The following is a 10,638-nucleotide window of genomic DNA, read 5'->3' as shown; positions in this document are numbered from 1 at the left end:
ATGCTAGTTAGCAATGCTAGTTAACGCTGCTAGTTAACGCTACTAGTTAATGCTGCTAGTTAACGCTGCTAGTTAAACTGCTATTTAACCTGCTAGTTAGTGTTAGCTTGTGATAGTTTCTACTCTGCACACAGGGAGGGAGAACACTGGTCTCAGACCTGTGTTCACGCTTTCAGCAGCAGATGGTGCTGGTGAGCTTTACAGCATGTCTGTTTTCAGCTGAGCCAGCTGTAGCTGTAGTTCAAAATGCCTTCCCTGATCTTGAGGCAGAATGTGGTTAGTGTGGTGCATTTATTCTGACTGGATCACAGCCTGTGCTCGCTGGTGAAATGCACTCTGGGAGTCGGAGTTGTTGAGGCTCAACGGGAGCTTTTTTTCAGTTCACTCTGCAGACGGACATGAGTCGGCGTCAGCTGGAGTTTGAGGCTCGTCAGATCCGTTCGGCGATGGAGGAGCAGCTGGGCTCCTGTCAGGAGATGGAGAGGAGAGCTCAGGTAGGCGGAGCACACCTGCACCTGCCTCACCTGAGGGGCTCAGTGCATCATGGGAAGTCCTGACCTGAGGGATGCTCAATCACACCTTCACACTGCGGCTTTGTGTTTTCAGGCTCGTGTGTCTCGTATCCAGCAGATAGAGAAGGACATCCTGAGACTGGGGGCACGACTACAGGTGAGCTCACCTGTGAGGGCTTCACCTGCTGCCTTCATGCAGCAGCAACACCTGACTGACACTTTGACCTGTCGACCTGAATCGAGTGAGTTCTGTCGTTGTTACCTGAGCAACAAGTCAGTTTCTCTCTCTCTCTCTCTCTCTCTCCAGGTTGAGGGAGCTCAGGGGGCGAGTGACAGCAGCGGATTGGCTGGAGCTCAGGTGAGCATCCTTTCCTTCACTCTCACTGGTTGAGGTTTCTTTATTCCTCTTGTCTCCTGATTAAAACCTCCTTTTCTCTTGCAGAGCTCCAGCAGCCGACTGGACCCTGAGCCGGCCAGTGAGACCGGTTATTCGATGCCTCGACGAATCACCAGCCACCTTGGAACCAAGGTACTTCTGCCCAGCAACAGCTGACAAACTGCCCTGACCCTTCCCCAAAGTGTTACCCCTGTGCAGGTGGAGGCAGTGTAGGCTGTCAGCAGTTAAACTCGTTGTTGCCCCCTGCAGGTGGAGATGGTGTACAGCCTTCTGTCCATGTTGGGGACTCACGATAAAGACGACATGTCACGGACGCTGCTCGCCATGTCGAGTTCTCAGGACTCGTGCATCGCCATGCGTCAGTCCGGCTGCCTGCCGCTCCTTATCCAGCTGCTGCACGGCAATGACAAGGACTCCCTGTTGCTAGGTAACTGTTAGGTTTAAAAACAGTAAGTTAGCGAAAACTGTTGCAAACATCTTTTTATTGATGTTCATATCTGTGCGGTTGCCTAGGTAACTCCCGCGGCAGCAAAGAGGCCCGTGCGCGAGCGTCGGCAGCACTGCACAACATCGTCCACAGTCAGCCCGACGACAAGAGGGGCCGGCGGGAGATCCGAGTGCTCCACCTGCTGGAGCAGGTGCGTCATTACTGCGAGGCCTGTTGGAGCTGGCAGGAGAACCATGAGAGGGGCGTCGACCAGGAGGACAACCCCAGTGAGTGATGTCTCACACACATGTATATGTTTATAGAGCATCCAGCATTTAAGTCACACTCAGCTCTCCACGTTTCACCATTTTGAGCAGGAATGAGGAATTTAAACTGAATTCACCTTGTTCTACCCAAATCTGAGCCACTGGGCTCAGGAATGACAGTATATAACTATAATCTGATGTCTGCACCAGGAAATAACGTGCTTCACTATTTTTACAGTATTTTTGTAAAACGGTAAATTAAAAAAATAATGGATCACAATAATAACTATGTTTTAGCATTAATAGCATCATTCTGGTTAAAGAGCTTCTACATGCCGGTGTGTTAACCGTTACAGAAACATAGGAAATGAGGTAATCACTAGTGCTGTTCATTTAGAGCAGCTGTGGCCTAAACCTGACCCTGGGTGGAGGTCTAAGACATTGGTGAAGCTCTGTGTGCACTGACCACTGAGCAGGAAAGCCTGACTTGTCACACGACCAAAACACAGTTCAGAGCTGATTGTGTTTCAGTTTGAAGCGGCAGCATGTTGTCGTGTTTGTGTTAACACGTGTTGTGTGACGTGTTCAGTGCCGTCTCCGGTGGAGCACCAGATCTGTCCGGCTGTCTGCGTGCTCATGAAGCTCTCCTTTGATGAGGAACATCGTCACGCCATGAACGAACTCGGTGAGTCCACCCACTGTGGCCACACTGGTTTTACTGGTGTGTGACTGGTTCACAGGTTCCTCAGTTACTGGATAAAGGGTGAACCAACTGGGCTGCTGGGTTTCACTCGTGCTTTCTGTGGGTTGTTTGTCCCTGCAGGCGGTTTGCAGGCGGTGGCGGAGCTGCTGCAGGTGGACTGTGAGATGTTCGGTCTGAGCAGCGATCACTACAGCGTCACTCTGCGGAGATACGCCGGCATGGCGCTCACCAACCTCACGTTTGGAGACGTAGCCAATAAGGTGAGCTGAAGTTACCTCTTGATGTCTGAATGTTTCTGAGTAAACTGCTCCAGTGCCCACGCTGTTCAGTTTACATATAAAACTCTCACTAATCACAGCATCCTCTTCTTAATTTCCCATCAGGCCACGCTGTGCTCCATGAAAGGCTGCATGAGAGCGATGGTCGCTCAGCTGAAGTCTGAGAGTGAAGATCTGCAGCAGGTAAGTCCAGCTGTCTCCGTGGCAACAGGCAACAGTGTTGGTTGTGTTTTCAGGTGATAGCCAGTGTTAGTGTTTGTACTGATGATGTTTTCCAGTTATAGCCAGTGTCTGTGGTGTTTGCAGGTGATAGCCAGCGTTCTGAGGAACTTGTCATGGCGTGCTGATGTCAACAGCAAGAAGACGCTGCGTGAGGTGGGCAGCGTGCGGGCGCTGATGGGCTGTGCTCTCGAGGTGCAGAAGGTAGGACAACTGTTCTTCTGTTGCCGTTGTTATGCTTTATGTTTTGTGGTCAGTCTAATTCCCGGCGGTGACATTTATATTTAGCACGTGCAGAATCTGTTCTTTAGTCTTTACCAGTTTTTTTTTCTTTTCTTCGTTCAGGAGTCGACCCTAAAGTCAGTACTGAGCGCGCTCTGGAACCTGTCGGCGCACTGTACGGAAAACAAGGCAGACATCTGCGCGGTGGATGGCGCTTTGGCGTTTCTGGTGGGAACGCTAACACATCGCAGCCATACCAACACACTTGCCATCATTGAGAGCGGCGGAGGCATCCTCCGGAACGTTTCCAGCCTCATCGCCACCAACGAGGCGCACAGGTAAACAATGTAAACAAATAAACAGCCTGCACAGAAACACAGACTGTGGACTCGCCTTGATTTTCTCCCTACTTGTCATCTTGCAGGCAGATCCTTCGAGAGCACGGTTGCCTGCCGACTCTGCTGCAGCACCTCAAGTCCCACAGTTTGACTATCGTATCCAACGCCTGTGGCACGCTGTGGAACCTGTCGGCCCGTGACGCCAAAGACCAGGAGGCATTATGGGAACTGGGCGCTGTGGGCATGCTGCGTAACCTTATCCACTCCCGGCACAAGATGATCGCCATGGGCAGCGCCGCCGCCTTACGTAACTTGATGGCCAACCGCCCGGCACGCTATAAAGACACAAATGTTGTGTCGCCAGGCGCCGGCGCCCCGTCACTGCACGCCCGCAAACAGAAGGCCCTGTTTGAGGAGCTGGATGCCCAGCAGCTATCAGAGACCTTCGATAACATCGACAACCTGAGCCCCAAAGCAGCACACAGGAAGGGCCGGGGCTGTAATGGCACCGGAGGAGGGGGAGGCAGCACGACCCGGTCATACACCAACACGCCAGTGCTGTCGAGCCCAAAGAATGGAGAAGGATCGAAGAGGACGAGTGAGGAAGCAGCGTACGCTCGCCCAGTGTTTCCACCCAGCGTCCGGGCGTCGAGCGACAGCCTCAACAGCGTGACGAGCGCAGATGGCTATGGCAACCGTGGAAAGACCAAACCGTCATCAGAGCCGTTCTACTCATCAGATGAGAGTGGGGCCAACAAGTGCTGTGTGTACAGGAAGTACCCGGCTGACCTGGCTCATAAGATCCGTAGCGCCAACCACATGGCGGATGATGATGGCGCGGAGCTGGACACGCCCATTAACTACAGCCTAAAGTACTCTGACGAACAGCTGAATTCAGGGAGGCAGAGCCCGAGTCACCGCGGCGGTATAGAGAGCGACGACGACAACGAGCAGGACACCAGACTGAGGCGGAATGACGGCAGCGAATCAGCAACTAGCAGCAGCCGAATGGCGTCGGTCCAACCGCCACGCTACGTCGTTGTCTCGGCAGCATCAAACTACGGCGGTGACTCGACGGCTGAGCAGCCGATTGACTACAGCCTGAAGTATGCAGGCGACGCTGCCCGCAAACCGCTTTTCAAACAAGAAGAGAGCTCCACCCCCTCCCTGCCCCAACCCCCATCTTCCTCCGCCAACAAGCTCCGCCCCCCACCTCCCGCCGCCAGCCGAGCAGTGCCAAAGAGCAACCAGGAATCGACACAGACCTACTGTGTGGAGGACACACCCATCTGCTTCTCCAGAGGCAGCTCGCTGTCCTCGCTGTCCTCAGAGGAGGAGGAGGACAGTGATGTCATGGGGAGGAAGAGGAGGGGTGGAAGCGGCGGTGGCAGCAACGACTACCCGACGCTTCCTGTCAGCGAGAAGGACGCACACGAGCAGCAGCAGCAGCGGCAGCAGAAGGAGGCGGAGAGTCAGACTGCTGCTGCTCCCTCCACACGAGGTCGCCGAGGTCACCACCACCACCACGGCCACTCTCACCACCACCATCACCACCACCACTTGACGTCATCATCGGGCGCCAGGACTCCCAAAAGCCCGCCGGAGCAGCCATATGCCCAGGAGACGCCACTGATGTTCAGCCGCTGCACGTCAGTCAGCTCCCTCGACAGCTTCTCCACCTCTTCCATCGCCAGCTCCGTTCGCTCCAGCGAGCCCTGCAGCGGCGTGCCAAGTGGCGTGGTCAGTCCCAGCGACTTGCCCGACAGCCCGGGTCAGACGATGCCACCAAGCCGTGCCAAGACACCGCCACTTCCACCGCCCACACAGAAAACCAAGGAGGAGGAAAAGGCCAAGAAGAAAGACGAGGAGGAGAGCAGCGCTGACGTCTTGCTGCACTTTGCTACCGAGAGCACGCCGCACGGCTTCTCTCGAGCCTCCAGTCTGAGTGCGCTCAGTCTGGACGAGCCGTACATAGCGGCAGAGATGAAGAAGAAGAAGGAGGAGGAGGACGGAGGGGCAGAGGAGAGGAAGGAGGAGCCGACTAAACCAATCCTGGATGAATCAGATGATGATGATGACATTGAGATCTTGGAGGCGTGCATCAACATGGCCATGCCCAAGTCATCACGGAAACCAAAGAAACAGCAACAAGCAGCGCCAAGGAAACCGAGTCAGCTTCCTGTCTACAAGCTCCTCCCCCCTCAAAGCCGCACCCAGACGCAGCAGAGGAAGGATGTGCCGCCACCGCCAGAGGAAGTGCCGCGAGTTTACTGTGTGGAGGGAACGCCGCTCAACTTCTCCACCGCCACCTCGCTCAGTGACCTCACTATTGACTCTCCACCCAACGAGGAGGCAGCAGCAGCCCTTATACCTGTAGCCCCACCCACCTCCGCCCCAAGGAGGCGGGCCGGATTTCCTGAGGGCGAGAATGGCGACGACATCCTCGCCGAGTGCATCAGCGCCGCCATGCCTAAAGCCAAACCTAGGAAGCCGATCAGAGCAGCAGCTAACAGTGACCACCTGCAAGCTCCACCTCTGCCCCCTCCTCTCCCTCCTCCTGCCCCACCCCCTCTCGGCCCGCAGCAGCAGAAGAAGAAGCCAACGTCACCGGTGAAACCGATGCCTCAGCGGGCGGCGTACGGCTTCACTGCAACAGCAGCAGCTAAAGCTAAACCCGGCTTTGCCTTCGACTCGCCGCGTCACTACACGCCTATTGAAGGAACACCGTGCTGCTTCTCACGGAACGACTCGCTGAGCTCGCTGGACTTTGACGAGGACGATGGTGGTGAGAAGGATGAAGAGGAGAAGAAAGCAAAAGAAGAAGAAGGCAGGAAGAGGAAGCAGCAGACGGCAGCTGTTTTTCCTCGAACCAAACCTGCAACAAATCAGACAGCCACGGACGAGAAGCAGAAGTTTGCCATCGAGGACACGCCCGTCTGCTTCTCCAGAAACTCTTCCCTGAGTTCTCTGAGTGACATTGACCAGGAGAACAACAACAAGGAGTTTGCGCCGCCGCCGCCGCCGCCGGAGCAGCAAGATGGAGGCAAAGCAGGAGCAAAGTCTCCGCCTCCTCCTGCAGAGGTGGGTCCAAAGCACAGGAGGGGAAACTAACTGTTACTGGCGTATTGTCCCTAAGATTTGAAGTACTAAAACATGTTTTGGTGTTGGTTGTAAAGAGACTAGTCATCAGTCGGTTAATTAACAGACATCTGCCAACTGTCTCGTTAATCGTTTCAAGCAGCTCTGACGGCATTTCTGACGAGTTTTACAAAGAAACAGAATCAAGTAATGGAGACAATAACCAGCAGATTGATCAGGAATGAAAATAGCCATTAGTTGAAGTTTCTGTCATTAAAACAAATATTGATAACGTCTGAATCAGTCTGAACATCTAGACGCTGTGAACATTGAGTCTGTGGGCGTGGCCTCTGACTTCAGATCTGTGTTCTCTCCCTGCTCTGTGAAGATGAGCTGATTATTACTGTTACTGTGCATTACTCACAGAATACAGGTAGCAGAGTCAATGTAACACCTTCCCTCTGTCCTCCGCAGGTGGAGTCCAAGCCCCGCCCCCCTGCAGCCAGCGGCTATGCCCCCAAAGCCTTCCACGTGGAGGACACGCCTGTCTGCTTCTCCAGGAACTCGTCCCTCAGCTCGCTCAGCATCGACTCTGAGGATGACCTGCTGCAGGAGTGCATCAGCTCCGCCATGCCCAAGAAGAAGAAGAAAGCTGCCGCCCTCCCCGCTGCCATTGCCACGCCACTTCCTGTTTTGAAAACTGACGACAGCATTCTGGCTGAGGAGGAGCCTTCAGAGGCGCCGAGAAGCCCCGCCTCCCCAGACTCGGAGTCCTTTGATTGGAAAGCCATCCAGGAAGGCGCCAACTCCATCGTCAGCAGCCTAAACGCCGCTGCCGCCTCGTCACTGTCCCGCCAACCATCCTCAGACTCTGACTCCGTGCTGTCCCTTAAGTCCGTCGGCTCGCCCTTCCACCTGCCGACAGCCAATCACAACGCAGAGGAGGAGGAGGCAGAGGAGAAGGAAGCGAAACGAGGCGCCCGGATCCTGAAACCTGGCGAGCGCAGCACACTGGAGGCCAAGAAGAAGAAGGAGGAGGAGGAGGAAGAGGAGGCGAAGGCGTTGAGAGGCGGGAAGAAGGTGTACCGAAGTTTGATCACAGGCAAGCCCAGGGCAGAGCCAGCAGCCAGGGGGCGGAGCAAACCCCGGGCAGCAGCCATGGCCAAAGCTCCAGGAGGCAGCGACAGCGCCGATAGAGGTGGGTCCTCTCGGGACTCCACGCCATCCCGCTCCACTGCAACGGCCAACCAGAAAGGAGGAAAGCTGTCACAGCTGCCACGCACTGCGTCTCCAGGAAGCGCATCGTCATCGTCGGCCTCCAGACCCGCCAAACCCAGCGGGACGCCGAGGAGCGGCGGCATCCCGAGGAGCGAGTCAGCGTCCAGAGTGGGCGGCTCCACGGCTGCCAAGAAGCAGAAGGCGGAGCCTGAGAAGCCGGCACTTGTCCGTCAGTCGACCTTCATCAAAGAGGCGCCAAGTCCGACGCTGAAGAGGAAGCTGGAGGAGTCGGCGGCGGCAGCAGCGTTGGAATCCCCGTCCAGCCCTGATACACCGCTGCCTTCCACAACGAGGAGACACGATGTCAACCGCTCCCACTCCGAGAGCCCGTCACGTCCCCAGGAAGTGACATCATCTCGATTCAGCCGCACCGGTACCTGGAAGCGAGAAAACGGCGGCGGGGGAGGAGGAGGGAGCGGCGGCAAACACTCAACATCGCTACCACGGGTGGGCACCTGGAAGAGGACGGGAAGCTCATCATCAGTGCTTTCGGCATCATCAGAGTCCAGCGAGAAGGGGCGGAGCGAGGAAGAGAGCGCTGTGAGGTCAAAGGGAACCTGGAGGAAGGCTAAGGGTGGCAGCAGCGACTCAGCGGCTGGCCGCGGCTTCGCCGACAAATCAGAGGACGTGTGGGTTCGTCTGGAGGACTGTCCTGTCAACAACCCGCGCTCCTCCTCCGCCTGCTCCGCCCGTTCGCCCACTGCTGCTAATGCCCCACCCATTATTGACAGCCCCGCCCCCTCCAAGATCCCCTCTTCCTCCTCTTCCTCCTCCTCCAACCTCAACCTGCGGCGGAGCTGTGAGAGCCTTGACGACAAGCCGCCTGCCGAACGACAACAACAACCGCAGCAGCAGCAGCAGCAGCAGCAGCAGCAGCAGCGCTCGCAGCAGCGCAGCGGCGCCGTGGCGGCTCGCGTCAGCCCCTTCAACTACACGCCCAGCCCCAGGAAGAGCAACACTGATGTCACCACTGCTACCACCACAGCAACCACCACAACGTCATCTTCCACAACCCCCACGCGCCCGTCGCTCATACCCACCCCCGTCACCAAGAAACGGGAGCCAAAAGGTGGAGAGGGGAGCGGTGGGGGCGGGGCCGGCGGCGAACGCGGCTCGTACATTGTGACATCAGTCTGAAACAGGAAGAAGAATCTGCACACAAAATTGCCACTATGGCTGAACAGTCGCCACCATGGAGGAAGTGTAAATATGGAGAAACAACAGGAAGTGGTTGTTTGTGAACTGAACTGTACAGGAAGTCAGTCTGTATTTAAGTGCTAGCCCCGCCCCCTTGCCGCCCTCCTCTTCCTTGATTGGCTCCTCTTACCTGTCTGTCAAGCTTCTTTAATCAGCGAGAGAAAACTTTAAAAATGAACTTTTTATGTTTTTATACCACTAAAACGATGTGTAGCGCTTAGCTCCGCCCCTCTGCCTGTCCCTGCATGGTCCCACCCCCTCCCTTAATGATGACAGTTACCATGGTGACATAAAGATGATGATGACAGTAATGTTTCTGCTAGCTGTAGCGTCCAAGATGATTTTCCTGTTTTGTTGAAAGGAGTTTGATTCTGAACAAACGTCGTCTCTAGAAACGGATTCTGAACGTCTCAGATGTCAGTTTGGTTTAAAACCGGCGTCGGTCTCAGATCTGACTGCAGCAGCAGACCATCTGACGGACTGGATCTGCTGCTCCAGGCCACACGTTTGTTCAGAAGCTCTCTGCTGTGTTTGTCTGGAGGAAGTCTGCCGACTGAACAGTTTGTGGATTCTTGAACTTCCTGGTGAATTTTGGGGATTTCGCGATTCCGGAGATATTCGCCCGCCGGCTGAGAACCTCCTGCTCTGTCGCCTTGGAAACACATAACACTGTAAAACCTAAGTTATTGCTGTAAACCTGAAAACCTTTTAACTTTGAAGCACATAATTTAAAACAGATTTTTGCCAAAAAGTTTTCAGCGTTCTGTCGATGGCTGTAAGATGATTTTCACTGTTTACTGTCGCTGCTGGACGAAATGGCTCGAAGGCAAAAACCTTTTATGTTAAACTGAAGATGAACAATAAAATTCAACACTTGAGCTGCTTCTGGTCTTTGTGTCGACGCTTCGGCTGAATGAAGAGCTGCAGAAACACAATAAGGTTCAAATAAAAAGCCTGAATGGCAAAGACCTGCTCCAGAATACGACAACTTAGTCGAGTTTTAACCAGAAAATTCTTTTTAAGCAACTTTAATCCTAATTTTCTGACAAAGTAAGTGTTAAGTTTCTCTGTTTGCACACAGTCGGCAGCTCCTGTCGACGACATGTTTATAGATATGTTATTGGCAGATCTGACACCTTTTTATTGGCGACACCTTCACTGACGACACACCCTACTGACAGATCTCACTGCATCGAGATTGTTTTATTGATACTTTATTGACGGCACATTTTTGAGATCTTTACTGACTAAACATGCTCTTGACATCGTTTTTAGACAGATGTTGTTGAACACAGATGTTTTAATAGACCACAGACCAGACTGACAGGCGTTTAACTCTCAGGGTTCAGGTGTGAAGTCATGTATTGATCAGCTCACATTCATTTACTGTGAACACAAACTGATCGATGAATGAGCTGATCAATGCATTTCATAAAACAGAGCCTTTATTTGTTAAAATAAACCTGGAGGTGTAAAATAAAAGCTGTTGACATGAAGGTGTTCACTTCTGCCTTTCCAGCCTACTTAATCTGACCCAGGTGTTACCTTACATCTAATTACCAATAGGGGTGCAGCTCTGTATAGCCCCGCCCTCTCACTGCTTCCAGGTGAACCAATCAGAATGAGCAGCTGCCTCACAGTCCAGCAGGTTTATTTACTTTCTACAGCTGCTTCTGTTGACTTTAAAATGTCTGAACCACGATGTTCAGTCCACAGGCCAGAG

General features: G+C 54.0%; 1 protein-coding gene across 1 annotated transcript; it reads left to right on the top strand.

Moving 5' to 3' along the window:
• The first annotated feature begins 246 nt into the window (after positions 1 to 246).
• apc (APC regulator of WNT signaling pathway) lies at positions 247 to 9,793 on the top strand. The gene is made up of 14 exons (XM_008305622.1): positions 247 to 276; positions 381 to 494; positions 607 to 669; positions 820 to 870; positions 955 to 1,041; positions 1,159 to 1,336; positions 1,423 to 1,623; positions 2,192 to 2,287; positions 2,426 to 2,565; positions 2,689 to 2,766; positions 2,890 to 3,006; positions 3,148 to 3,362; positions 3,449 to 6,443; positions 6,915 to 9,793. The coding sequence occupies exons 1-14, from the start codon at positions 247 to 249 to the stop codon at positions 8,853 to 8,855; spliced, it is 6,306 nt and encodes a 2,101-aa protein (XP_008303844.1). The 3' UTR covers positions 8,856 to 9,793.
• The last annotated feature ends 845 nt before the right edge of the window (positions 9,794 to 10,638 follow it).

Source organism: Stegastes partitus, unplaced genomic scaffold (assembly GCF_000690725.1).
Source record: "Stegastes partitus isolate 25-593 unplaced genomic scaffold, Stegastes_partitus-1.0.2 Scaffold2564, whole genome shotgun sequence".
In the NCBI taxonomy this organism is placed as follows: domain Eukaryota; kingdom Metazoa; phylum Chordata; class Actinopteri; family Pomacentridae; genus Stegastes; species Stegastes partitus.
Note: the sequence above shows the minus strand (reverse complement) of the source record. Positions and strands in the feature narration are given on the sequence as shown.